This window comes from Lissotriton helveticus, chromosome 2_2 (assembly GCF_964261635.1).
Source record: "Lissotriton helveticus chromosome 2_2, aLisHel1.1, whole genome shotgun sequence".
Classification (NCBI taxonomy): Eukaryota; Metazoa; Chordata; class Amphibia; order Caudata; family Salamandridae; genus Lissotriton; species Lissotriton helveticus.
Window position 1 is genome coordinate 295,853,894 of NC_136060.1, and position 27,634 is coordinate 295,881,527.

The 27,634-nt window shown below is 44.8% G+C and overlaps 1 protein-coding gene across 12 annotated transcripts in view; it reads left to right on the forward strand.

Annotated features, from left to right (window-relative positions):
• PROM1 (prominin 1) overlaps window positions 1-27,634 on the forward strand; it is a 588,333-nt gene that overhangs the window by 449,541 nt on the left and 111,158 nt on the right. For all 12 annotated transcript variants that reach the window (XM_078678433.1, XM_078678442.1, XM_078678438.1 and 9 more), the window contains 5 exons: window positions 4,230-4,353; window positions 6,493-6,596; window positions 9,613-9,697; window positions 24,022-24,168; window positions 25,133-25,204. In XM_078678433.1, coding sequence (XP_078534559.1) covers window positions 4,230-4,353; window positions 6,493-6,596; window positions 9,613-9,697; window positions 24,022-24,168; window positions 25,133-25,204 — 532 coding nt within the window. The remainder of the gene's footprint in view (window positions 1-4,229; window positions 4,354-6,492; window positions 6,597-9,612; window positions 9,698-24,021; window positions 24,169-25,132; window positions 25,205-27,634) is intronic.

The following is a 27,634-nucleotide window of genomic DNA, read 5'->3' on the forward strand; positions in this document are numbered from 1 at the left end:
GAACTATCGGCCAATTTCCTTGCTCCCTTTTCCAGTTAAGATCATGGAAAAACTTGTCACCCGGTCTCTCTCCGGCATCTTGGAAAGTAACAACCATTTGGAGATGGCCCAGTTCGGCTTCCGGCCAGCTCATGGTACGGAGTCGGCACTGGTGGTCGTGTTGGACCAACTTCGAGCTAGGGTCGATAATGGTCGAGCAGCCTTTCTAGTGCTGCTCGACCTGTCGGCCGCGTTCGACACGGTCAGCCATCCCATTCTTGTCAACAGGCTGGAGGAGGCCTGGATAGCTGGTTTAGCAAGGGATTGGCTGATCTCGTACCTTCAGAACAGGCATCAGGTGGTGGCATTACCACCTTTTCGCTCAGGTATTAGGAGAGTGGGACAAGGCGTTCCGCAAGGGTCCGCGATCAGCCCTATATTGTTCAATCTATATCTGTGTCCTCTAGTTAAATTGATCAAATCTTTTGGCATCTCAGTGATCAATTATGCTGTTGACACCCAGCTCATCTTCTCCTTGGAGGGAGAACATGCGGTGTCCACGGATACCTTCCCTTACTGTATGACGGCCACGGCCGATTGGCTGAGGAACAACTCTCTTCAATTTAATAGCTCCAAGACCGAGGTTCTCCATGGTTCATCGGACCGCGTTCCACGTGCTCTGCCGTCTGATCTTTGGCCTTCTTCCTCCCTGGGCAAGGTGGTGGCGGTGGACTCTGCCCGTAACCTTGGAGTGATGTTTGATTCCAATCTCCAGCTGAATGGTTTTGTTGATAAAACCATTTCTAACTGCATGATGTTACTCCGTATGTTGCGGAAAATTCTCCCCCTGCTGCCACTCCAGGTCAGACCAGAGGTGGTGCGTGGCATTATCCTTAGTAGGATAGATTATTGCAACGCATTGCCTCTGGGGGCCCCTGGTAACCTGATCTCCAAGTTGCAACGTGTTCAAAACATGGCTGCAAAACTAGCCCTTGCTAGACCTCGTGCTGCCTCCTCATCCCTTGCACTTATAGATCTGCATTGGCTGCCAGTCCAACAGAGAATTCTTTTTAAATCTTCCTGCCTGGTCTTTAAGGCTCTACATGACCAGGGCCCAGTAATGTTACGGAACCTCTTTTCTTGGTACCACGCAGTGAGGCCGCTATGATCATCTTCATTATACCTGGTAGTGGTTCCAAGGATTAATAGGATTCGAATGGGGGGGCCGATCCTTTGGATACACAGCTGCCAAGCTCTGGAACTCCCTCCCACTATCCTTGAGGAGCTTGGAGGACCTTTCATCCTTCAAGAAAAATTTAAAAACTCATCTTTTTCCCAGAGTTGGCTAAAACGTGTCTGCGTAAACGGTTCAGTGGAGTCAGAAGCACCAGGATACCCTTTGGGTGGCAGACTGCGCTCTATAAGTGCACAATACATACATTATGACCCGAACCGCAACTAGGACCCCAAAATAGGAACCAACAATGGCAGGAGTAGAATCAGAAGCATCTGAGGCCCCACTTGATTGGTTGAAGTTTGTGAACAGACCAGACCACACGAATTCCCAGTCACCACCTTCTAACCTGGTGCAATCAAATACTGTGATTGACAAAAGCGCTCCATCCCCTAGACCAATCAAAATGCAGCGGAAATGAGCAAGGGAGGAGAGATACAAAAACAATAGACAAAAGAAGCAATTCCCAAAAGTGTTTACTCTATATTTATGACAAACAAACCTAGATGGGACATGAATAGCCCTCAGTAACACATCTTTCTCTCATCTGGATGCCACAAGAACTTGGGAAATTGATGCACGAGTCCCTAGAGATAATATCGCAGCTGAATGAAAATGATAAAACCCAAGTAAACGGATATGAAGGAATTCAATTGAGAAATATTTGTAATCATAGTAATGAATTGACACAACCAAAAGGTTTAAAAACATGGACTATCTGTACTCCAGCAAATGCACCGCTGGACAGGGGAGAGGAAAGTAGGGCTAATTTAGCTGAAGAACACAGAAAAAAGGGTACAATATACAAAACAGCCACCAACCTGTGTCACACTGGTAACAAACCCTATTATTCAACTGATCAATTCCTGCCATCATGTCAATTGAAAGTAATGGGAGTGATCGAATCGTCACATTAAAGTCCACAGAACAGTTAATGAACAAACATAGCACCTTAAAAGACGCCTCCCACCATGGAAGTACAGCAGGCCAAGCAAAAAGGAGAAACAATTATGACATCGCAAGCAATCATAGTGGCCCACTAAATGAAAAAGACAGCACTAGATCTCCTCGTTCGCAGGAATATTCTCTCAGCAAGGAAGCTAAGAACAAAAAACTCATATTCAAGCCAAATTACATAGCTCAAGGACAACAGGAAATTCTCAACAGAAGAAACATAAGTCTACTTGGAGAGATCCCAGCATTACAAGATAAAACATCAAATTATATATTATCTGGAGAATTCTTGGCAAATGAAAATCACTTGCAATCAGAACTCACATTAACAACATGAGGATCCCAGGAAATAGCTTTAATGCTCTTAACCTTCGCCAATATCTTTCAAAGTTGAGGCATAACGTTAAAAAGATATCAGCTCCCCGGATACCCATTCCCGCTGTTACGGAGAAACAGATCATCTCCTACAGTGAACCCTCTTCAGTTGATACTGCAGGGAAAGAGAAGCACTTCCATGAGCTGAAAAATGAATCAAAGGCTAAAAGAAATCATCCAACAATCCTTCGGGTACCCGATGGGCCTGGATCCTTGCAGCTTTAAATGTTTCACGCTTTCTAAGTGCCAATCACCGTGATGCACTAATTTGCCACATAAATTCCTCCATGTGTTCCCTTCGAGGAATTTATACTTGGAAAAACATGAGTACAACTTGTGTGAGCCTGTGATTAAAAATTGTTTTTCACTTTTCGGCCCAATTTAAACATGAGTGAATTCAGAATGCGGCCATGGCAGTTTATCTTTTTTCATTAACAATATTTATTAAAACAGTTCAACCGTGAACCATTTCTAGATTTTCAAACAGCGACAGTACTTAGTACTTGTATTGCCAGCATGATTTTACAGTGTTTGATTTTACAATGTCCGCTGACCCGATGTTGATTGGTTTTGTCACAGAAATCTCATAGGTAGCAGAGTTCAGAGGCTTGGAGGTTTTATTGACAAAAGAGAAATAGTTTGTGAATCACAGACAATGCCCCTGAAATCAAAAGAGATAAGTTCAACGAGGAAAGATGAGACTCACGTTTGTACCTGAACATCTTGAACTTTCTAGTACTAGAGCGGTCATGTGATGGAATTTTCAGCAGCGGCGGCTCCCCCCACTGCCAGCAAAAGAAAGGAAAAAAATTAATTATGATAACAGAATGTTATTATCTTTTTATTGTGTCCGTATGTAAGGGGCAAGACGTGGCTGCAGATCAGGGAAGGAGTGGTAGAACACTCCTGGGCTGCCCAAAACAGTCATGCACTTCCCTGTTCTCCAAGCCGGCTGCATAACAGTGTGCATGGAGAACATGCCCACCCCCTCCAGCCCTTGGCTGAGCGTTGTTTCACAGCTCTCAGACCAATCACAACGTTGCATTGCAGCATTGTAATTGGCTTAGGGTGACAGCCTGGCTGTCTGTTTCCAGTTCCGACCTGGAGTCGGATACAGGCGAGCAGTAGAGAAGACACAGGACCCGGCGACGGCAATTTAAGTCTTATTATTTATTATTTTTTAAATACTGCCTGTGCCCCCCTACCGTGCCCCCTTAACCCCCACCCCAGAGCCATGCCGGCTGCCCCTGATCCTCAGAAAGAATACTAGAAGGTGCCTAGACGGGCTCATGAGAACCTTAACTTGTAACTAAAAGGGTAAATTGTTTTTGGCTGAGAAACTACTTCATTATTTTGATGCCTCAACAGCCAAAACACAAAGGGCCAGATGTATCAGAGGGTTTTACCCAGTCTGTGTCTGTGGAAAAATATGTTTGTACATATGGCCCAAAGCACCTTAAAGTTAGACACGGACACTTATTGTAGGCAGTGTTATCCTGAGCAAGAAAACGTGGAAGAGCAGGTTACAGTTTCGCTATTACAGGCAAGTGTAATTAAAGTTTTCAACCATTTGTTTTTCTCCTCTATGAGTCTGTTGTAAATGAGTATTGTTAAATAAAAATGCACACAATTGATTACTGCAGAGCATGTTCACATTTGCATATTGTATGCTTTAATCTTTCACTAGTGGCGTGGGTTTCAGTTTCATCTTCTCCTCCTTACTGATGTTCGTCGTAGTCATCACTTTCATAGCTGGAGGAAATGTTGAAAAGCTGGTCTGTGAACCCTTTGAAGATAGAAGTCTATTCAAGGTACAGTTGGATTGCATATGTTGGTTTAAATAGGCTGATCACAAGAATGCATTATTGTCGCATGGAGCTGCAGATTTCTTATTTGGTGCATGACACCTCCCCCTTTATGTACACTTCGTCCATCTGTTACGCTCTGCAATCCCAGCCTCACCCACCCCCAACTCCATCAGCTCATTCAACCACACTCTTCAACGTATTCACACTGCCTACGTCTATTCCCTACTCGTGTGTCAATATTCCCATTTCTGGTGTGTGGGTTTAAATGCTCGCTTACTTTTGCAAGTAGAAGTACTTGTGCTGACCACAGGCACTCCCTACTGTGAATGACCTTTTCCTCTACTACACGTTTTAGACAATCATCTGTCTCTACGAGCACTTACGGTTACTTTTCAGCATCCTTCAGTTGATATGTTCAAAGCCTGCCTCAACCTACCTACCACGAGATTATCCACTGCAATGACCCACATTTTAACCTTCCCAGCATTTTAGGTCACCTTCAATACCAATGGGGAGATCCCATTGCATGACAATCTCCGCAAGAATGGAAAACCTGCTGTCTTGATAACTATTTTAACATTGACAGGCTCTCTCTGTCTCTGACTTCTACGACCATTGACCCCATTTCTTCTTCATCATTCACTCAGCCTATCTCTCCAATGCACTTTTGTCCCTGTACCCTTAGCACCCTCCACGTTGTCACAATAGGCAACGTTACAGCCTTCTGCTCAGAGAAGATCCATATTATCAGGGCATCTCTTAATATCTTCTTCCCTCTTTCATCTTCGCTCCACTTTTTCCCACCAACTCATCCCTTCTTTACCTACACCCAGTGGCCCCTCTCTTGCTTATCCCCTCTCCTAAACTTTCTGTCCAATAAACAATATGTGTCCATCTTCTGCCTTGACTGTTTACTAATCCTTTTTGAAATCCTCCTGCAATTCCACGTAACTTCTTCCCGTCTTTTCAAAAAAATTTCAACCAGCACCTTCTGAAGCAGCTCAAACCCACTTAAATCTGTTCTGAATACCTCAATTACCTATTCATATTTCTCTGTTTATCCCATTATATAAAATAACTCGTTGGATGCAATCCAATCTTCTAAAATTATGCCATTTGTTTAGGCCCATATTTGAAAGTTTGGTTGATGTTGCATGGCTTTTGCTAGTCATGCTTGTGCTAGAGATATTGCATGCACATGTGGTAACCTTTTCCAAGGCTCAAACAAGACATTGTGTAAATTGTTTCTAGCATATACATGGGCTGATATACGTATCTCTGGTCACTAATCAAATAGGAGCAAAATGCATACCATGGTTTTACGATGAGGGTGAGATAACACTGAGCTCCTGTATTCTGAAATTGATCATGCTGTGGGGGGGAAGACCTGCACGCAAGTCTTCTGTATGCAACCCCACTTGCATAAACAGAAAGTAAGCATTCAGCCATCTCTAATACTTACATATGCTTATTGCCCACGGGTGCCAGGAGTTTGTTGCTGAGGACAGCCTTAAAAGATGTAACCTTGGGAATGCTGTAAGCTACATTTATTCATTTGATAAAAAGAGAACTTGGGATATTATGCCCCCGTACCTGTTGAACCCAGTTGGACCACGCCTAGTAGAAAGCTCATCTTTATTCCCATCCAATTGTGATTATGATCTGCGCACACTAGGAGCTCCATCTTTTCCTACCTCAGTGGTAACTTCATTTTAGTGTTGTGGACTCCTTGCAAACAAGTAACTCGAGTAAAGTCGGATTTAGCACAATTTATGATGTTTTTACATCTTACACACGCAAACAGTATACTGAAACTTTAACATGGTTTTAGTGAGCCCTTGAGGATATATTCTCAAATCTCTTATGCAAAGCCTTATTCAATGGGAATTTAATCAATAAAAAGAGGTGAATTTCTATTGTGCAAGATGTTGTCTGCGAAAACCCATACAACATTGAAATAAAAATGTTCTGCATTTATCTTTTTTGTTAATTTCACTTTTAAAATAATTGTTATTTAAGGTTGTCTGTTTTATTTTTGTAATTTAACATTATTGTAATTTAACATTATGTGAAATAACAGTTACCTACTTGTTGAGGTATGATATACATCAATAACTTTTATATGTTTTTCTTTTTGATCAGGTTTTGGACACGCCCTACTTATTAAATTCTCAATGGAGAAACTACTTATCTGGTTTTTTATTCCAGAACCCTAATGTGAATCTTACATTTCAAAATGTGTACAGGTAAAAATATAGCTGCGATGAAATCTTGACTCTTAGATATCAATATGTTTCATAATTATGAATGCCTGGTTGCAGGACCTGATAAGTGGGATGTGAAGGTTGCTAGTTAAGGCAGAAGCAATATTAAGCCATTGGCCTTTTTGGATAATCAATATGGGTTTAAATGCCGTTCCCCTTCATTTATACTTATACCCAAATTATCCGTCTGCTGCCACTTTTTACGGGTCTGGCATCAGAAATCTTGTTTTTTCTAAAAGTATATATATAACATATTTACTTATACGGCTTCCAGACAGCTCTCTTCATCTATTGGTGCGTGGTTGTTTTTACGCACATACACATGGGGCAATGGGTCAGCCCACTTTTTAACCTTTAGCTAACTTCACTTTGAGTGATGACATTCAGCGTTTTCGCTAGGAGCACATTAACACACATGCTTCACTACAAGAGATTATTATGAAAACCTGTATTTTTTGTGATATATATATATTTTTTTTACTTGTAACCATTTTTTTAAATATTGACTAAGGCCTTGCAGCTCACACAAGAATAACATTTTACAAAAGCCATGACAGCACTTTTATAGTTGATTGTGTGTTTTGGAGAAACTACGGCAATGGTTGTCAAATCCTTCATCATCTTTGAAGTCTATGCTCAGATGTTTTTTTCGCATTTTTGCAATGCAGCATTTTGTACAGACAACTGCTACCTTGTATCCTCTGACCATATGATAATTTTGCTGAAGCCCTTTTAACATACCTGATGTAACTAGCAAAATATATAGATGCAGAGCAGCACTCTGGGGCGTTGGCGAGATGAGCACCATCCTGCCTTCCCGACTTCCCTCGTTTATATTTATTCAGCCATTTGAACAGTTGAGATCTGGCAATAGCAGCTATATTGGGTTCGCTTAAATAAAGATATCTTCCGAGAAGATGGTTCCGAGTATTATTCCCGCACCAGATTGGTGGTATTTCTGTTGTGCTGTTCTTATACAATTACTGGTAATAGTAATATCTTCTTGGGTTCACATAGGAGACAAACCCTGTGCGTGAACCAATTAAAAAAAGTGTTTGGTAAAAGTTGCAGTTTAGTTTTTATGTAGGGTATCATACCACCCTGTACAAAAATACAATCCATTGTTTGTCGAATGGATGATGTCACCTATAGGTCTTCTACCTCACCCAAACAACATAAAGCAAGGAGACATTAAGTCATCCTTAACAATGGCAACCAGTTGTGATGCAGGATTGTTTCTTCACTTCCTCCCCACTAAAAGTAAGAAATACACCCGTATAATTGCATCACCATTTCTCTCACATACACAGCAGCAACCATTGTTCGTATCCAACCTTACCAAATACTTACCTGCATGTTTTCCAGTGGGCACCAGAGATACCCACGCCAGCTCATGCCCATCATTCAAATGACCGACCAATGACTGTAGTACCTGAGAACAGAGTACTACGTCCAAGTAACACAGCACACCTGTATTTTGATTGAGCGCCCCCTCCTTCCCGTACAAATCCATCCGAGGCATTCAACATTACAAAACAGTGGTTGTGGAAAAATATGAATAAATAATCAGTCAATAGATACATGTATATCACAGATTCTTGGTGTTTTCTCCTTATAAATGCAATTGAAATTTAAAAATATTTTTCAAACCTTGTTCTTCATGGTTGTGTGTCAAGAATTGTTTTCCCTTTTAAATTTTCTCTGTTGCGTGGAATGGAATCATCCATGTTATTTAGGAACATTTTATGACATTATTCAAAATTCAATGCTTTTGTTTTGTTAACTGGTCATTATTGTTGAATGATAAACCTTATTAGTAAGTTTAATGTTCTTTAATATACCGTTTTCAGGCATCATTTGGAGACGGGCAGGAGGTGGGAAAAAGATGATAATTGTGTTGAGGATGTATCTTCATGCATTCCACGCAATTTTAACATTTAATTAGAAGTTGTATTATTTCATTAGAAATGTGGTGATACCACGTTTTGGCCAATTAATTTCTCCAGTCTTGGTAACGTAATGATTACAAGTGGCGCTTACAGTTCTACATAATTAGTGGTATTACGACAAATCCCCCAAACGTCTGTAAACGACCTGTTTGGTTTTTTAACTGGTATTTTTAGAGCATTGCTAGGAACTGTTTCATGTGATACCTTTCAAAATATACTCTGATAACGTGCGCTCGTGCCTGTTGTTGATTGGATCTGTCAAGGAGCTTGCTTTCGAAGCATTGCTCTCTGCTTTCAAAGGCTTCAAAGTAAAATATGTCTTTAAAAGTATTTACCCTTTGGCTGAAAGAGATTGATTTAAACAGCAAGTGCCAGACTATGAAAGTGTTTATTGACAATACTCGAGGCTAGAGATTACAATATCATTATATTTTGAACCATAAAATAGGAAAAGTTAATACAAGCAGCGCTAAACTACTGTCCTGTACAAACTGTGGCATGAATGTTATTATATTTTGAGCCATAAAAAAAGAAAAGTTAAAAGAAACAGCGCTATACTACCTTTCAGTACAAACCGTGCCATGAATGTTATTATATGTGGAGCCATAAACCATGAAAAAATAATACAAATAGCGCTAAACTACCTTTCAGTACAAACCGAGCATGAATTTTTTTTAAATGTTGAGCCATAAACTATGAAAAAGTAATACAAACAGCGCTAAACTACCTTTCAGTACAAACCGTGCCATGCATTTTATTATATGTAGAGCCATAAACCATGAAAAAATAATACAAATAGCGCTAAACTACCTTTCAGTACAAACCGTGGCATGAATTTTATTAAATGTTGAGCCATAAACTATGAAAAAGTAATACAAACAGCGCTAAACTACCTTTAAGTACAAACGTGTGGCTTGAATTTCTGGGCCCGTCCCATATTCTGTAGAGCACTAGCATCTGTATCTTTGCACTGCTTCATTCAGTTTTTTAAATTAATGTGCTGCACAGAAAATATAATATTTATCTCTTCATAATTATTGATTTTACAGTGAATGTAAAGAGAACAAAGGGATTTATTCTGCGCTCCAGATAGAAAATATTTTTCATCTAAATGAGCTCCTAAACATCAGCAAGGTAAGTTGCATATTTAATCCACTGCTTTCAGATAGCACTATTAATGTTTAGGAGGGCCGACAACTCAGGATTGTATGACAGAATCACGCATGTTTTGCATGCATGCTTTTTCAACGCATGCATTAGAATGAACGCGTCTTTATGACACGTTCCTTTTGCACGCAATTCGTCACAACGACTTGCCTTAGGTTGGACTGAACTTTGGATTAGTATCATTTACTATTGCAGCTCCAGTCTGCGCAACAGTTGGGAAGGTGTTGGACTTTAAATCGAACACCACTCCACCAATGCGCTCCCCTAAAGCAAATCATTGCAATGGCTTGCGTGCTATACAAATGCGTGGTAACGTTGCATTTGTTCTGTGGCCGGTGCTGTTAAGGCTCAGTGTGATTCCGGCTTCGTATTAAAGGGTGTTTCCCATATAAAAACATGCTATTACATATGACAGTCTGCTCATGACTTCACTTCTTTTAATGTCGGAAAATAACATCGTTTTGCAAGTGCAATAATTTAGTAACAATGAGCTTTATCAAAGCATACTGATAGAGCCTGCAATGTGAAAAGCAGCTTCCTGAGCACAACACAAACTGCCACGCATATGCTTAGGCCAGTACGATATATTGGCCGAGCGGTGTAGTACCCTACCTCCACAAAATTATCCCACTACTCGCCCACCCATTAAAAGATGGTGCCGAGGTCGATACACCATAAATCAGAAAATGAGATCTGATCTTTACACTTCCGGCTGCCCAAAAAACGTCTGTCTTGTCAGATTCTAGTGGTACTTGCTGCTGGATTCTAACTTTGCCAGCCGGCAAGGATGGATGGCAGTGGGGTAGCAGAGGCAACCACCAGCTTAGTGCTGCCAGTAACCGCCATGTTCTCCTCCACAGAGCACAAGAGCACAGAGACAGCCTAAGGACCCAAAACACATGCACAGTAGGTTTCAGGGGGGGAAATAAATTGCTGTCGTTCTTGGGAGTGTCCTTCCTACATTCTATGCACCAAGCAGTCCTGCAGGGCCACCTGGTGCAACAGGGACATCGACTTGGATGGGTCCTGCACTGCTAAGCCAATGTCTGTTCTCTGCTATTATTCCACATGATCCAGCCACCCTTAAATTAAAAGTGAGAACCGCTAGTTGCAATGGCTCACCCAGGTGTAGATAAGAGCCTTAATGGAAACACTAGGTTTGTTTTATCGCCCTTTCATTTTTCTCTGCTATGATCACTTATTAGATGACTTGCAACCATTTAAGACAGTATGCATTTATGCATACATTTCCTGTACATATCAACAAACATAGAATTTCTTTCATCAAAAGAAGATAGTGATTTGTAAGGGAAGCTATCGGAGGGTTGAAAGAGTGGTGCAACCATTATAACAAGGAATAAAGTACCCCGTACTCTACGAAAAAAAGTTATCACAAGCCACCCCATAAAACCATTGCCTCGGATTAGATACCTTGCTGCGTTACCATTCATTTAGCCCTAGAACTGCGGAAAGACGTAACTGTTCCTGGTCATCTATTTAATACATGGGATGGTTGCTGGCAAATGCAAAACAGAGTCTGGTCCTGACTGACTTTGGTTTGATCACGATTTAGCCAAATTTCTCATGGCAGTTGTTCAATCCTTAGTTAAATCATTACTTCTTGATCCTGTTGCCAACTTGATAACAGTTGTTTGTGAAGGTCAGATAAGCTCCCAACAGAGTCCTGGTTGGCTCCAGGTCTTCTGGGGAAAATAGACCAACCCACTGCCCTCTGCTTTGAAATCGAACAAAGGCTTTGGTGACTCGCACTAGTTAGGGTTTCTTCTAGTACCGTGCCATTAAGCCTTGTTAACTATTTTACTGAGTTGATGTTATAAGTGCAGTGGTATTTTCCACAGAGTTTGCACCTTTGTATAGACGGCCTGTGCTCTCCATTCCTTAGGCATCTCCAGATTTCAAATACTGTCTTCCTGGATATCTCCCTGGCCCTCCATTTGTTTGATACAATAGGAAAATGCCTTTTACTTCACACAGGGCAGCAGCAGGCTGCAGAAACCTGTGCTGAAAGACTCACAGGCAAAAAGAACAATTGGTGGACAGAATGCTGAACAATGTCAAACATTCCCCTCAATACAGAGATCTGGGCCTACATCCATCGTGTTTTTGCTACCTATGTCATTCCACTTTAAACCCAGCCATATGCAAATCCGTCTTCACCCTGCTCCCCATGGGAACAGTCCAGCCCGAACTACCAGGCTAGGTACTCCCTGAACTGGAAACAAGCATCATGGGACATGTTTTGGGGTTTCACCCCTTATCACCCAGGCTAGCTTGACTCCAGTGACATGAAGAGCACCGGACCCACGTCTCAGGCATTCCTTTGGCCTCTTTGGGTGAACCTAGCAAACACAACAAGATGATGGATGGAGTGCTGAAAACTTTTAACTGCTCACCCCCAGTCCAGAGATCTGAGTTGAATCCATTGTTCTTTTGCTCACTATGTCACCCCAGTTTGGAACATGCCATATTTGAATTTAAATTTGAATTTAAAGGTATTTGTTGAGCGCTCGTACACCAGACGGTTCCATGGCGCTGTAGAGGAGAGTGAATCCTGAAGGAAGGGTGTAGTTTTTAGGGTTTGAAAGCCTGTACAAACAAATATGTTTTCAGTGTACTGCGGAACTCCAGGTAGGATGATGTTGATCTCAATTGGAAAGATAGAGAATTCCAAAATTGTGGAGCAAGGACGGAGAACGTTGTGCCTCCCGTTATACTCTTCTTGAACCTGGGCACCACCAGGAAGGGATTGAGAGGAAGACCTCAGATGTCTGCTGGGGGTATAGGGTCTGATTTTGGAAGTGATGAAAGATGGGGCTGTTCCCGCAAGGGCCTGAAACACAATGCAACCCATCTTAAAGAGGGCCCTTTCTCTGATGGGGAGCCAATGGAGGGATCTAAGAAGGGGAGGACAGTGGTGAGATTTGGGTAGACCGTAGACCAGGCGGGCAGCTTGGTTCTGCACCAATTGGAGCCGCCGAATGGCGTATGCTGGGTCCCCGGTGTACAGGACATTCCCGTAATCTAGCCTGGAGAGAACCATGGCCATCAGGATCAGTTTAAGGGCTGAAAAAGAAAAAAAACGTGACATTTTTCGGATGGTGCGTAAGGTGAAGAAACAAAAGGAAACCACCGTGCTGATTTGAGAGTGTAGGGTGAGTTGTTGATTGAGGGTAATCCCCAATGTCTTGACAGAGGAAGAGGGAGAGGGAGGGGAGCCAAAGGAGGGGGGCCAAAAACTGGGGGACCAAGGGTTAAGTTTACTGCCAGTGAGGAGAAGCTCGGTCTTGTCTGGGTTGAGTTTAAGATGGTTAAAGCTCATCCAATCCCTGACAAAGACCATCACCGACTGAAAGTTGTTAATAGAGTCAGGGGAGTCAGAGAGATTGAAAATGAGCTGGAGGTCATCGGCGTAATTAAACACTGTGACCTCCATCCTTTGTAGGGCAAAAATAAGCGGAGAGATGTATAAATTAAAAAGAAGGGGGGAAAGAGAAGATCCCTGAGGGACGCCACATCGCACTTTGTGGGCCTTGGAGGAAAAGTTCGCCAGAAGGACTGCCTGTGACCGATCGCTCAAAAATGAGCTGATCCAGGCAAGGGCAGAGCCTCCAATGCCAGCCGCCTCGACACGGGAAATTTGCCATATGCAAATCAGTCTTGACCCTGCTCCTCATGGGAACAGTCCAGCCTGAATTGCTATGCCAGGTCCTCCCTGGACTGGAAACAAGCATCCTGGGACCGGTTTTGGGGTATCATCCACCATCAGCCAGGCTAGCTTGATTCCAGTGGCAACGTGTGCAAGAGACCCATGTATGGGTATACCCTTGGCCATTAGGGCGAACATAGCAAACACAACAAGATGATGGACGTAGTGCTAAAACATTTCAATCACTCATCCCTAGTCAAAAGATTTGGGTTTAATCCATTGTTCTTTTGCTCGCTGTGGCACTGGATTCAAGCTAGCCTGGCTGATAACGGGTGCAACCCCGAAACCAGTCCCAGAATGCTTGTTTCACTGGTTCCAAACTGGGGTGGCATAGAGAGCAAAAGAACAATGGATTAGACCCAGATTTGTGACAGGGTGAGTGAATAAAAAGTTTCAGCACTCCGTCCATCATCTTGTTGTGTTTGCTATGTTCATCCTAAGTGGCCAAGGATATCCCGGACAAAGGTCCCTTTCTTGTGGTGCAACTGGATTCAAGTTAGCGTTGCTGATGAGGGGTGAAACCCTGAACCAGGTCTCATGATGTTTGTTACCGATTCAGGGAGGACCTGGCCTGGCAGTTCGGACATTTTGCACTACATTTCTGCTTACAAAGTGGAAACAGAGAAGTGTGATTTTGCTGCAAACGGAATCCCATGCATTTTAAAAGTGAGCCGGGAACTCTAGTTAAGGAAGTTTATGCTTTATTATTACTTATTTGAGAGCAGTTTAATGTTCTTACATGGCCTACCGGCAATTTCATGTCTTTTCTTTGCTGCATAAAACTTGTTGCTCAAACCGAAATCCACTAAAAACCTTATTTGAGCCCTGTTAGACCTGTCAGCCCTTTGGGTGGTCCCTCCTATTATTTATTTATTTTTGTCCCCTTTTTGCCCCTCCAATCCTTTTATTTTTATGTCCACTGGAATTTTTAGGTGTTGTCCTAGGGGTTAAGTACTCCTTGACTCTATGGTTTTCTGTCCTAGGTGCCTTCCTGACTAAAATCACAGGATCCACAAAATGGTGGCTTCCAACTGCCATAACTGTCACCTCAGGGTTTAAGGCCATAGGACAGAATGAGGGTTTCCAGAACCTTCTGGACTCCTCTGGACACTCTGGGGTCAGCCTATAAAAGGCGGAATGTTGGTCAGCCATTTGGTGGTGGTTGTAGGTGTTGGTGTGAGAAGAACTGAGGAAGGTGACATTGAGAACAAGAGCGAGCTGGAGTCCAGGCTGAGGAGTGAGGAGGAGGGCGCGCAATAGAAGAAGATCTGATAGCCTCTGGGGGCTGCTTTCTCTTCATTGGCTGATACCCCCCACATCCTCAGATCTATCCCGGCGGAGCTGAGTTCTCACGTTATCTTTGAGGTACCTGAGAGGAGTGTCCTTCCTCCCCCCAGCAAGGAACGCTGGTCGAGACTTAAGTGAAGGTAACAAATAAGTGTGGCTGGGACTACCTTATTATTGGGGCAATCGCAAGAGAACGCCCATGAAATCGATCCCCTTCCTGGTTGTTCCTAGTGGCAGGGCACTGAGACTTCCCTACTGCAAGCCTAGTCGGAGTCTGGCCCTTTCCCCCCTCTCCTTCTCCGTCTCACTGCGGCAGTAACTTACCAGAACTGGCCTGTGTTTCCAGCGGTGGCCGTTTCCCTGCAGCCAGAGCAGCACATCTCGGCCGAGCCGATAGGGCTCCTGTGAGGTGGGGGTGCGGCGCTGAAGAGCTGTGAACGGCAGTGCCACCCCGCCATAGCCACAGCCAAGGTAACTGAGAGCAGGCTGAAAGGTGGAGCAGGCGCGACCTGTTCTCTGTCTGTGAAACGCCTGCCGGGCAGGGGGGAAGCGAGTTGTGGAAGCTGACCCGGCACCGTATGAGAAATTAGACCCGGAAGGGGTGGGCAGGAGTGAGAAAGATCAGGAAGGGAAGAGGGAAGCGAGCAGAAACGACGAAGCGCTTCAGTGCCTCAGAGTCTAGTGACGAAGGAGTGGCCGACTTCCCAACCCAGGTCAGAGTTAACCCCCAACTTCCCCGGATCGACGCCGAGTTTATTCAGATTGCTGGCCTCGGCTGATTTAGATCCAGCAGCGCTTGGGGAGACAAGTAAGCAAGGATTTTGGATGCAGGGACAGGGAGGGAAAATTGGTATACAACCTCCTTCGGCTGAGTCAGGTGTTTACAAGTCTTCTTGCCCAGGTTTAACAAAGAAAAGTGTGTGGCTCTACAGGAAAACTGTGATTGGCATGACAAACAGTAGAGACTTCATTAGTCTGCACAGAGAGTCATCGAACTCGAGATTAACTACAGAACTGCTTTTATTAAACCTAATCCCAGTAATTATTGAAGAATAACCGACTTTAAGCAGCTTATTCATTGTGGTAAAGTTTGTAAACCTTTTGTGTCGATGCATGCTCAGTGACCAATCCTTATTTTGATTTATGATTAAGCTACCAAGTTGTAAGAACTGTACAAATGAAATCAGAGTGTATTCTGTAAAAGGAAATGAGCTTCTAACTTGAATTCTGGTATTAGCATACTAAAGGATTTAGGAACTGCTTCGTTATTACTAAAAGTGACTTACTGTTAGATAACTCAAGTCTTAACTCTCATCAAAGTTGTATGTGAATGAGGTACATACTGGAATAGCAACTGTTCAGCAACCCATTCATGGGGTGATAATATGACAACTAAGACTCATTAGTAACCCATGATTTGAGGCTGCGTTCTTCCACAGGAGTTAAGAGAAATGGAATGTGAGGTGTAGAATCAGTAGGAAAAACGCACTTTGAGAATAAACTTAAAGAGGAAAAGACAAGCTTTTCTACTTTTATAAAAATTACGGTGTAGTGTCATTTTTGAATGGATTGAAGCTGTGTTACTGAAGGGTGAGACGCAAGCTTTACACATATGCCTGTGGGTTAGGCCTTCCTACTCTGAGCCACGCTACCCTATGTAGTCTGGTAATTTCAGGTCTAACATAATTGGTATCCAGCGGTGGGATGAGAACTGTGCTTGCGTCTATAGTAACCTAGTGTACTCCATAGACCTACACCTGGAGTTTTCTCCTGGCGGACTCCTTAATTCTAATTTTGTTTTTCCAAATTTACTCCTGGTGGTGGGTGCAGGTAGCTTTTAAATACCCTCTAAATTAATCCCTTCCAGGTGGCTGTCCTTGACTCTCTTTGGCAAAAATGGAATTCGTTCTGGAGGAGTTAGAAACCTATACTGTGGCTCAACTCCGAGAATTGTGTCAAAATATGGGAGTGTTCTTCAAGCGTGGTGCTAAAAAGGGGGAACTTCAAACCAACTTGAGGGCGTGGGTGGCAGCTCACCCAGATGGGAAGGAGGAGGAGGAGGTAGACAGGGATACTGTCATCGGGGTAGATGTATTGTACCAATCTGAGAGGGAGAACTTACTGACAGGTCCCAGAACACTCTCAAGAGAGGGCAGCAGTGTCTCCGCGAGAAGCTTGACTGAAGCCGAACTAGCGGACAGGAGGGAAAAAAGACAGCTAAAGTGGGAGTTAGCCAGGTTAGAAAAGGAGTGGGAGGAGCAGAGGATGGCTCACGAGTTGAAACTCAGAGAGTTAGATCTCAAGGCCCTACAGGCAGGGACTCCCAGTTCTCCAAATGATGGCAGTGAATCTAAGGATGTGACCAGGGAACCCATACCTTATCTACCTAAGGACGTAGTCGCCAGCTACAGTACAGGGGATGACATCACCAAGTGGCTGGCCGCCTATGAGGTCTCCTTAAGAGCCCATGGGATATTGGAGAAACACTGGGGGGGGTGGCTTGTACGAATACATGCCTCCTGCAGGAAGCGATACACTTTTGGCCCTAGAGCAGGAAGAGCAGACCCACTACCCCACCATGAAAGTGGCGCTGATCAAGAAGTTTGGACTGACCCCAGAGAAGTATCGGCAGAAGTTCAGGGGTAGTCACAAATTAGGTACACAGAATTGGGTGGATTTCTTGGACTACGCAAAGAAGGCATTAGAGGGTTGGGTACAAGGCAGCGAGGTGAGGGACTATGAGGGGTTGTATGACCTTAAACTCAAGGAGCTCCTACTCGAGACATGCTTTCCCGAGCTGCGTCAACACCTGGTGGACAGCAAGCTGACCAACCCCCAGAAGCTTGCAGAGGAGGCGGACATCTGGGCAAGTACCCGGGTGTCCTCAAAGGGGACTGGAGGGGATTCCCAAAGGGCCGGACAGGGCGCCCCCAGAAGAAAGAGGGGGGAGATAAAAAGAGGGAGTTCTCAAAAGGCCCCAAAACAGTTTCCAGGGAAAGGGAACAGGATTCACCCCTCATCCTGGCCAAAGTCAGCAGCCAAGGGTTGTCCACTGCTTTGAGTGTGGTGGTGTTGGACATTATAAGGGAGATGTCAAATGCCCAAAGAGACCACCCCCTCCCACCGGAGGAAAAGCCCCGGGAGTAGCTAGTGATGTGCTCGGGGAGGAGTTGCCCTTAGATAAGGGGGGTGAGTGGGCGGGTGTCACCTTAGTGTCCCTGGGAGATCGGGAGATGGTTCCTAAGATCCAGGTGCCCTCAAATACTGTAAAGTATGGGCAGTGGGTCACCATCAATGGCCAAAGAGGGGAGGCTCTGAGAGACACAGGAGCCAGTATGACTATGGTAAGGAGTCAACTGGTGTCTCCATAGCAGGTGATTCCACATGTACTCCACCCCGCCGCGATGGCTGACGGCAGATTGGGCCACTACCCTGTGGCCGAGGTTCCCTTTGAGTGGGAAGGGGTTGCAGGTTCACTTCGAGTTGCCGTAAGCCCTGCCGTGCCAGTCGATTGTCTGTTGGGTAATGACATGGAGCACAATGCGTGGAAGGAGGTGGAATACCGAACTCATTCGGAGATGTTGGGTACACCTGACTGGGCCTGTGCTAGCACAAGGTCCGCTACTACCTCGAGGGGAAGTTCGCCTGGGCTGGAGCCTGGAACAATGGCCCAGCCCGCTGCCAAAAAGGGAAAGAACCGAGGACAGGAGAAGCCTGCTTCGGCTTCCACGCCCCATGAGACAGATCGGCCACCCGCAGTGGTGGACCAGGAGTCCGTGGAGGGGGAAGTAGTCTCCCTGGAGGACTTACCTATCCCTGCTGAGCGGCATGTGGAAGGAGGGCCTACCAGGGAGGAGTTTTGTAAGGGCCAGAGGGAGTGCCCTACCCTTGAGGGACTGAGGCGACAGGCCGAAGCCCAGGCAGCAGGGAACGTTGCTGGGAACTACCATATTTACTGGGAGGACGGACTCCTCTACAGTGAACCTAAGGCACCTTTGCCCGGTTCATCACGGGCCTTGGTAGTCCCTCAACGTCACCAAGCCTTTCTTTTGGAACTGGCTCATGAAATTCCCTTGGCAGGACACTTAGGACAGGACAAGACCTTTGCCCGGCTTGTCCCCCACTTTTACTGGCCTCAGATGAAAGTGGCATCCGACACATACTGTCGGACGTGTGTATCCTGCCAAGCCAGTGGGAAGACAGGGGTGAAGCTGAAAGCTCCCCTGGAAACCACTTCCTGTCGTTAGCACCCCCTTCGAAAGGGTGGGCATCGACATTGTGGGGCCATTGGATCCACCAACTACAGCTGGTCACAGGTTTATCCTGGTTCTGGTGGATCACGCCACGCGGTACCCAGAGGCAATTCCTCTGAGGACTGTCACTGCACCTGTAGTGGCTAGGGCCCTGATGGGGATCTTTACCCGAGTGGGTTTCCCCAAGGAAGTTGTGTCCGACAGGGGGACCAACTTCATGTCAGCATATATGCGGGCTATGTGGAAGGAGTGTGGAGTGACCTACCGGTTTACCACTCCTTATCACCCACAGACCAATGGTCTAGTGGAAAGGTTCAACAAGAACTTGAAAGGCATGATAAGAAGTCTGCCTGAGAGCCTGCGGAGGAAATGGGACGTCCTCCTCCCCTGTTTGTTGTTTTCCTACAGGGAAGTGCCACAGAAGGGAGTGGGCTTCAGCCCCTTCGAGCGTCTGTATGGGCACCCTGTGCGTGGACATCTCAGCCTAGTGAAAGATGGGAAAAGTCTCCCAGGAAGCTTCCCCAGGATGTGGTGAGCTACATGCTGGCTTTCCGGAGCCAAATGGCTAAGTTGTGGCTTCTGACAACTTGGAAGCCAGCCAAGCAGTGATGAAAGAGTGGTATGACCACAACGCTCACCCTGTGGAGTTGGAGCCTGGCCAGAAAGTGTGGGTGATGGAACCTGGAGAGCGAAGTGCCCTCCAGGATCGCTGGACAGGCCCCTTTGAGGTGATGGAGAAGAAGGGTAAGGCCACCTACCTGGTGGATCTTAAGACCCCTCGACAGCCCCTACGGGTGCTGCATGCCAATCGTCTCAAACCCCACCATGAGAGGCCCGAGGTCCTTTTGATGATGGTGACTGATGGAGCAGAGGAAGCGGAAAGCGAGCCTCTCCCTGATCTCTTTTTGTCTCAGGAAAAGGATGGGCCGGTGGAGGGAGTAATTCTCTCCCCATCCCTAACTCCTGAGCAGCGAGAGGACTGCCGCCAGATCTTGGAGCAGTACTCCTCGCTGTTCTCCCTTGTCCCGGGAAGGACCCACCTGTGTACTCATGATGTGGACACAGGAGACAGCCCACCAGTGAAGTCTAAGACCTACCGGCTGTCAGACAAGGTGAAGGCCAGAATCCACAGTGAAGTTACAAAGATGCTGGAGCTAGGAGTCATTGAACCTTCTAGTAGCCCCTGGTCCAGTCCGGTGGTTCTGGTACCAAAAGCTGCCCCACCGGGCACCACTCCAGAACTAAGGTTCTGTGTGGATTACCGGGGACTGAACTCAGTGACCAAGACTGATGCACATCCGACCCCTAGGGCGGATGAACTGATTGATCGGCTGGGAGCTGCCCAATACCTAAGTACCTTTGACCTTACTTCAGGGTACTGGCAGATCTCCCTTACAGATGGAGCCAAGGAAAGGTCAGCCTTCTCCACGCCTGGGGGCCACTACCAGTTCTGTGTAATGCCCTTTGGGCTCAAGAACGCCCCTGCCACTTTTCAGCGGCTGGTGAACCAGGTCCTCTCTGGAATGGAGGCTTTCTCCGCTGCTTATCTGGATGACATTGCCGTCTTCAGCAGCAGTTGGGAGGACCATTTGTGTCACTTGCAATCTGTTCTCCAGGCCATGAAACAGGCTGGCTTGACAATCAAGGCCAGTAAATGTCAGATCGGGCAGGGGTCGGTTGTGTACCTGGGCCACTTGGTGGGCAGGGGAGCGGTGCGGCCCCTCCTGGCAAAGATTGAGGCAATCATGGCCTGGGAGCCCCCCAAGACCCAAACTGAGGTCCGAGCTTTCCTGGGCCTCACAGGTTACTACCCCCACTTTGTGAAGGGGTATGGCACTATTGTAGCGCCCCTCACTGAGCTCACATCTAAGAAACAACCTCGACGGGTAGTCTGGACAGAGGCTTGTCAGCAAGCCTTTGAGAAGCTGAAGCAAGCAATGTGTGCAGCACTGGTCCTGAGGGCCCCAGATTTCTCCAAGGAGTTCATTGTCCAGACAGACGCATCACAGCATGGCATTGGGGCAGTGTTATCGCAACTCAATGAAGAGGGTCTGGATCAGCCTGTAGTCTTCCTGTCTAGGAGACTGCTTCCCCGGGAACAAAAGTGGAGTGCAATTGAGCGGGAAGCCTTTGCGGTGGTATGGGCTCTGAAGAAGTTGTGGCCATACCTGTTTGGCTCGCACTTCCTGGTTCAGACCGACCATCGACCCCTTCGTTAGCTGATGCAAATGAAGGGGGAGAATCCCAAGCTGTTGAGATGGTCTATCTCCCTACAGGGAATGGACTTCCGGGTGGAACATCGGCCTGGAGTGGACCACGCCAATGCAGACGGTCTCTCTAGATATTTCCGCCTTAGTGCTGAGGACTCCCAAGGGGTTGGGTAGCTCTCCCCACTTTCAGCAGGGGGGGACGCGTGTTAGACCTGTCAGCCCTTTGGGTGGTCGCTCCTATTATTTATTTATTTTTGTCCCCTTTTTGCCCCTCAATCCTTTTATTTTTATGTCCACTGGAATTTTTAGGTGTTGTCCTAGGGGTTAGGTACTCCTTGGCTCTATGGTTTTCTGTCCTAGGTGCCTTCCTGAATAAAACCACAGGATCCACAAAATGGTGGCTTCCAACTGCCATAACTGTCACCTCAGGGTTTAAGGCCATAGGACAGAATGAGGGTTTCCAGAACCTTCTGGACTCCTCTGGACACTCTGGGGTCAGCCTATAAAAGGCGGAATGTTGGTCAGCCATTTGGTGGTGGTTGTAGGTGTTGGTGTGAGAAGAACTGAGGAAGGTGACATTGAGAACAAGAGCGAGCTGGAGTCCAGGCTGAGGAGTGAGGAGGAGGGCGCGCAATAGAAGAAGATCTGATAGCCTCTGGGGGCTGCTTTCTCTTTATTGGCTGATACACCCCGCATCCTCAGATCTATGCCGGCGGAGCTGAGTTCTCACGTTATCTTTGAGGTACCTGAGAGGAGTGTCCTTCCTCCCCCCAGCAAGGAACGCTGGTCGAGACTAAAGTGAAGGTAACAAATAAGTGTGGCTGGGACTACCTTATTATTGGGGCAATCGCAAGAGAACGCCCGTGAAATCGATCCCCTTCCTGGTGGTTCCTAGTGGCAGGGAACTGAGACTTCCCTACTGCAAGCCTAATCGGAGTCTGGCCCTTTCCCCCCTCTCCTTCTTCGTCTCACTGCGGCAGTAACTTACCAGAACTGGCCTGTGTTTCCCGCGGTGGCTGTTTCCCTGCAGCCAGAGCAGCGCATCTCGGCCGAGCCGTCAGGACTCCTGTGAGGTGGGGGTGCAGCGCTGAAGAGCTGTGAACGGCAGCGCCACCCCGCCATAGCCACAGCCAAGGTAACTGAGAGCAGGCTGAAAGGTGGAGCAGGCGCGACCTGTTCTCTGTCTGTGCAACGCCTGCCGGGCAGGGGGGAAGCGAGTTGTGGAAGCTGACCCGGCACCGTATGAGAAATTAGACCCGGAAGGGGTGGGCAGGATTGAGAAAGATCAGGAAGGGAGGAGTCGAACCTCCGAGAGGCGGGAAGAGGGAAGCGAGCAGAAACGACGAAGCGCTTCAGTGCCTCAGAGTCTAGTGACGAAGGAGTGGCCGACTTCCCAACCCAGGTCAGAGTTAACCCCCAACTTGCCCGGATCGACGACGGGTTTATTCAGATTGCTGGCCTCGGCTGATTGAGATCCAGCAGCGCTTGGGGAGACAAGTAAGCAAGGATTTTGGCTGCAGGGACAGGGAGGGAAAATTGGTATACAACCTCCTTCGGCTGAGTCAGGTGTTTATAAGTCTTCTTGCCCAGGTTTAACAAAGAAAAGTGTGTGGCTCTACAGGAAAACTGTGATTGGCAGGACAAACAGTAGAGATTTCATTAGTCTGCACAGAGAGTCATCGAACTCGAGGTTAACTACAGAACTGCTTTTATTAAACCTAATCCCAGGAATTATTGAAGAATAACCGACTTTAAGCAGCTTATTCATTGTGGTAATGTTTGTAAACCTTTTGTGTCAATGCATGCTCAGTGACCAATCCTTATTTTGATTTATGATTAAGCTACCAAGTTGTAAGAACTGTACACATGAAATCAGAGTGTATTCTGTAAAAGGAAATGAGCTTCTAACTTGAATTCTGGTATCAGCATACTAAAGGATTTAGGAACTGCTTGGTTATTACTAAAAGTGACTTACTGTTAGATAACTCAAGTCTTAACTCTCATCAAAGTTGTATGTGAATGAGGTAAATACTGGAATAGCAACTGTTCAGCAACCCATTCATGGGGTGATAATATGACAACTAAGACTCATTAGTAACACATGATTTGAGGCTGCGTTCTTCCACAGGAGTTAAGAGAAATGGAATGTGAGGTGTAGAATCAGTAGGAAAAACGCACTTTGAGAATAAACTTAAAGAGGAAAAGACAAGCTTTTCTACTTTTATAAAAATTAAGGTGTAGTGTCATTTTTGAATGGATGGACGCTGTGTTACTGAAGGGTGAGACGCATGCTTTACACATATGCCTGTGGGTTAGGCCTTCCTACTCTGAGCCAAGCTACCCTATGTAGTCTGGTAATCCCAGGTCTAACAAGCACTAGTTATTGTATCCCATGCTTGACAATAACATTGTGACCCTCTATTTCCTGTGTCCTGAAACGTCCCAACATCATCACTGTTTCTGCCTCTGAACCCTGCAGCGACTTCTATAATGGCAATATTGATAATTACTGAAGATTGAAAAATAAATTACTTATTAAAAAGCACTTTTCTTAAAAAAAAAACCTAAAAACTAAACTGACCAAGTTATTTCAGTGAATCAACCTCTGCTTTATCCTAAATATCCGCAGAATGTAGCATGTTTGTGACACATGGCTCCTGGAATCACGTGTGAGCTATTGAATTTCACCGGTCCTAAATAGGCTGTTGCCTTGTATGTTTTCCTATTTGGCTAATATCCTTCTTCACTCCCTGACGTGTTTTTCATGAATGATATATAATCTCCTGTGTGTAAACACTAACTGTTTTTTCACAGTACATAGATGACATTGAAGGCAAATTTGAGAACATAAATCTGCATTTTGACAATATTATCTTACTGGATGATACGGGAAAACAAGCTCTTCTGAATTTTGGATCAACAGGAATAGAAGAAATAGATTTTGATGCATTTTTGTCAGAGGTATGTTACATTTATTTCGAAAGATAATATGCTATAGATATTACATGTGATTGTTTATTTTTTGATATATGTTAAACGCAAATCATAATGTTGAAAGAACTTTGTGATTTTTTAAAAATTCTTTATTGGGTATAAAAGAGCATGACGAGTATGCCCTGACTCTAGGAAGGATGTGGCAGGAAAATGCACAGGGGTATATATTGCCCCCAAATATGAAGAAGATACTCAGATCCACATTTTTTTTTTAACAATCAAGAATTCCTTTTTAGCACCATCCCCTGAGAAAGGAGTAAAGTCTACAAATCAATGTGGCCACATACTCTATGAGTAGCGCACGGGTGATGTGTATGTGATAAGCATATGGTACTCATATAACCGGCCCTGCAATGAGAAACTGTTCTGCTTGATGAAAGGCAATTTGCAGATGGTTGAGTGGGATGGGATGGTACAGCACATAGGCACAGAGCTGGCTTGGTGCTCAGTGGTCTTTCCACCCAACCAATGGCCAGACATGGGTATTTCTTTGGGTTAGGACTTTGGTGTAGGGCAAACACTTATGGAGTTCCATGGAATCCAACACCCACATGTTCTTCCTTAAACAGGGTAAAACAATCTCATATCACACTGCAGAGGCATCCACCATGTATGGCCCAGAGATAATTAAGGCCAGCAGACGCCTAGTATGGGAGTCAGCACAAATGGTTACCTTGAGGGAAAAGGTATGCAATCTTCTCATAGGGCACGCTGAGCACATGTGCAGATGAACTTCAGAATATTTGGCAGTAAAGTTATCTCCTGATAAAATACACAATGTATAACTGCATAAGGTTTGTATTTCAATTCCACAAATATTTGCAGTTCTTAAGCATGCAGATTGGCTCGTCTTCACCCCTTTCTTGTGCTTAACCTATTATAGGCTCACAAATTGATCACTAATCCTAAATGTGAACTTATTCTTTTTCAGACTAGCAAAAGCATAACGAAAGTGGACCTTTTAGCATTTGCGAATGAGCTGGAAGCAAGTGCAGACAAACTGGTATGTAAAAAATAGTTAAAAAATGAAAGACAATTTAGCGATCTATTTTATTGATCCAAATACTATTCATTCGAGGCATTGATACTGTTGGATCTCTCAGCGGCATTTGACACTGTCAATCATGACATTTTGCTAAATCGCCTTTTTGAGCTTGGCATTAGAGATAAAGACCTCTCCAAATTAACATCCTTCTTTGCGGATAGAGAACAATACATCACCCAAGAAAACTTCTCATCCAACTCTTGGAATTTTCCCTGTGGGGTCCCTCCAAGGGCATCATTGAGCCCTACTTTATCTAATCTTTATATTGGCCCTTTGTTGAAACTCATCAAGATCTTTGGTTTCTCTGTTGTTTTCTATGCGGATAACACATAAATCGTTCCGCCTCTGTATGGAACAAATCGCAACCTGAATGTCAGAATACTGGCTGAGATTAAACTCTGGCAAGACCAAGATATTACTCTTTGGAAAAAACACAGATCTTTGGTTCCTGTCATGGTGGCCACCAGAAATGGGCCCTAATCCATCCCCAGTGGAAAAGGTTAAGAAGCTGGGTGTCCTCTTTGACAAAAAACTCACTTTTAAAAAACAGATCAACCAAACTGAATCTTTGGGTTTTTTTCTTCTAAAAACTCTGAGAAAAATCCTACCTTATTTGTTGAAACTCATCAAGATCTTTGGTTTCTCTGTTGTTTTCTATGCGGATAACACATAAATCGTTCCGCCTCTGTATGGAACAAATCACAACCTGAATGTCAGAATACTGGCTGAGATTAAACTCTGGCAAGACCAAGATATTACTCTTTGGAAAAAACACAGATCTTTGGTTCCTGTCATGGTGGCCACCAGAAATGGGCCCTAATCCATCCCCAGTGGAAAAGGTTAAGAATCTGGGTGTCCTCTTTGACAAAAAACTCACTTTTAAAAACCACATCAACCAAACTGAATCTTTGGGTTTTTTTCTTCTAAAAACTCTGAGAAAAATCCTACCTTGTATTCCCCCTAATTCACAAAAATCTGTCATGTCTGTATTAATTCTTTCCAAACTAGACTATTGTAACGTACTATATATTGGCCTACAACAAAAAATGCTATCCAAACTCCAGACCCTTTAAAATGCTGCAACCCACCTTGTTTCCAACCTCTTTAAATGGCAATCTGCATCCGCAGCACTGAACAACTTACACTGGCTGCCTATAAAAACAAGCATTTGCAATGCAATAGGTCTCGCATTAGGAAAGTTTGAGCTATTGGCATTGTAAATTACAAATCTTTTATTTATGTGTTGGTTTTGAAAATAGATACATTAATAGCATTGTCATTTACAATGCCAATAGCTTATACTTTCGCAAATGTGACACCTATTGCATTTGTAATGCAATATGTGTTGAGAGTGAGTGAGTGAGAGAGAGTGGGTGAGTCGGTCAGTGAGAGTCTGGATAGTGAGTGAGTGAGTCAGTGAGTGGGAGAGTCAGCCAGTGAGTGAGAGAGTCAGTCAGTGAGTGAGAGAGAGTGGGCGAGTCAGTCAGTGAGAGTCTGTTAGTGACAGTGAGTTAGTGAGTGAGAGAGTGGGAGAGTCAGTTAGTGAGAGAGTGAGAGTGTGAGAGTCTGTCAGTGAGAGTTAGAGAGTCAGTGTGAGTGAGAGTCAGTGTGAGTGAGAGTCAGTGTGAGTGCGTCAGTGTGAGTGAGAGTTAGTGTGAGTGTCAGTGAGAGAGTGAGAGTCTGTGAGAGTGTCAGTAAGAGACTGAGAGTCTGTGAGAGTGTCAGTGAGAGTGTGATAGTCAGTGAGAGTGAGTCAGCCATTAATGCAAGGCATTTGCAGGTAGGGTGAGTACTCTAAAGCTCAACTTTCATTGTGACAATGGTTCAAATATACTGCCATTGCCACTGGGTGTTGTACTCATGTCAACATAATCCTGCATCAAATGGCGTTGGCGTTCAGTGATATTTGTGCAGTTTTAAAACTCCTAAAAGCAGTGCTTTCAAGGAGTGTGCGTTTTTTAATTTTTTTTATTTGCAGTTTTAAAGATCATTAAAGCAGTGCTTACAAAGGGTGTGGGCGATAAAACATTTTTTTGCAGACTTCTTGTATTAACTTTAAGTTGCGTAGGTTCCAACATTAGTGCTAGGAGTGCGCAGTGTGCGTGTACCAAACTACTATTCAATAAATAAATATACTTCATATCCTCCTGTGATTGTTAGCTTGGGTGGTTGGGGGGCTGAGCCCATACTTATAACTCTGTTAAAGATCATTAAACTAATGCTTACAAAGGGTGTGTGCGATAATAAAAGAGTTTGCACACTTCTTGTATTACATATATTTGTAGATTGCTTTCATAATATAACTTCCCTTGCAAAGTCACCAAATAATAACTTTTGAAAGCTGAAAGGAGAGCACACCGACATCATGCCTAGAACAGCCTCGAAGTG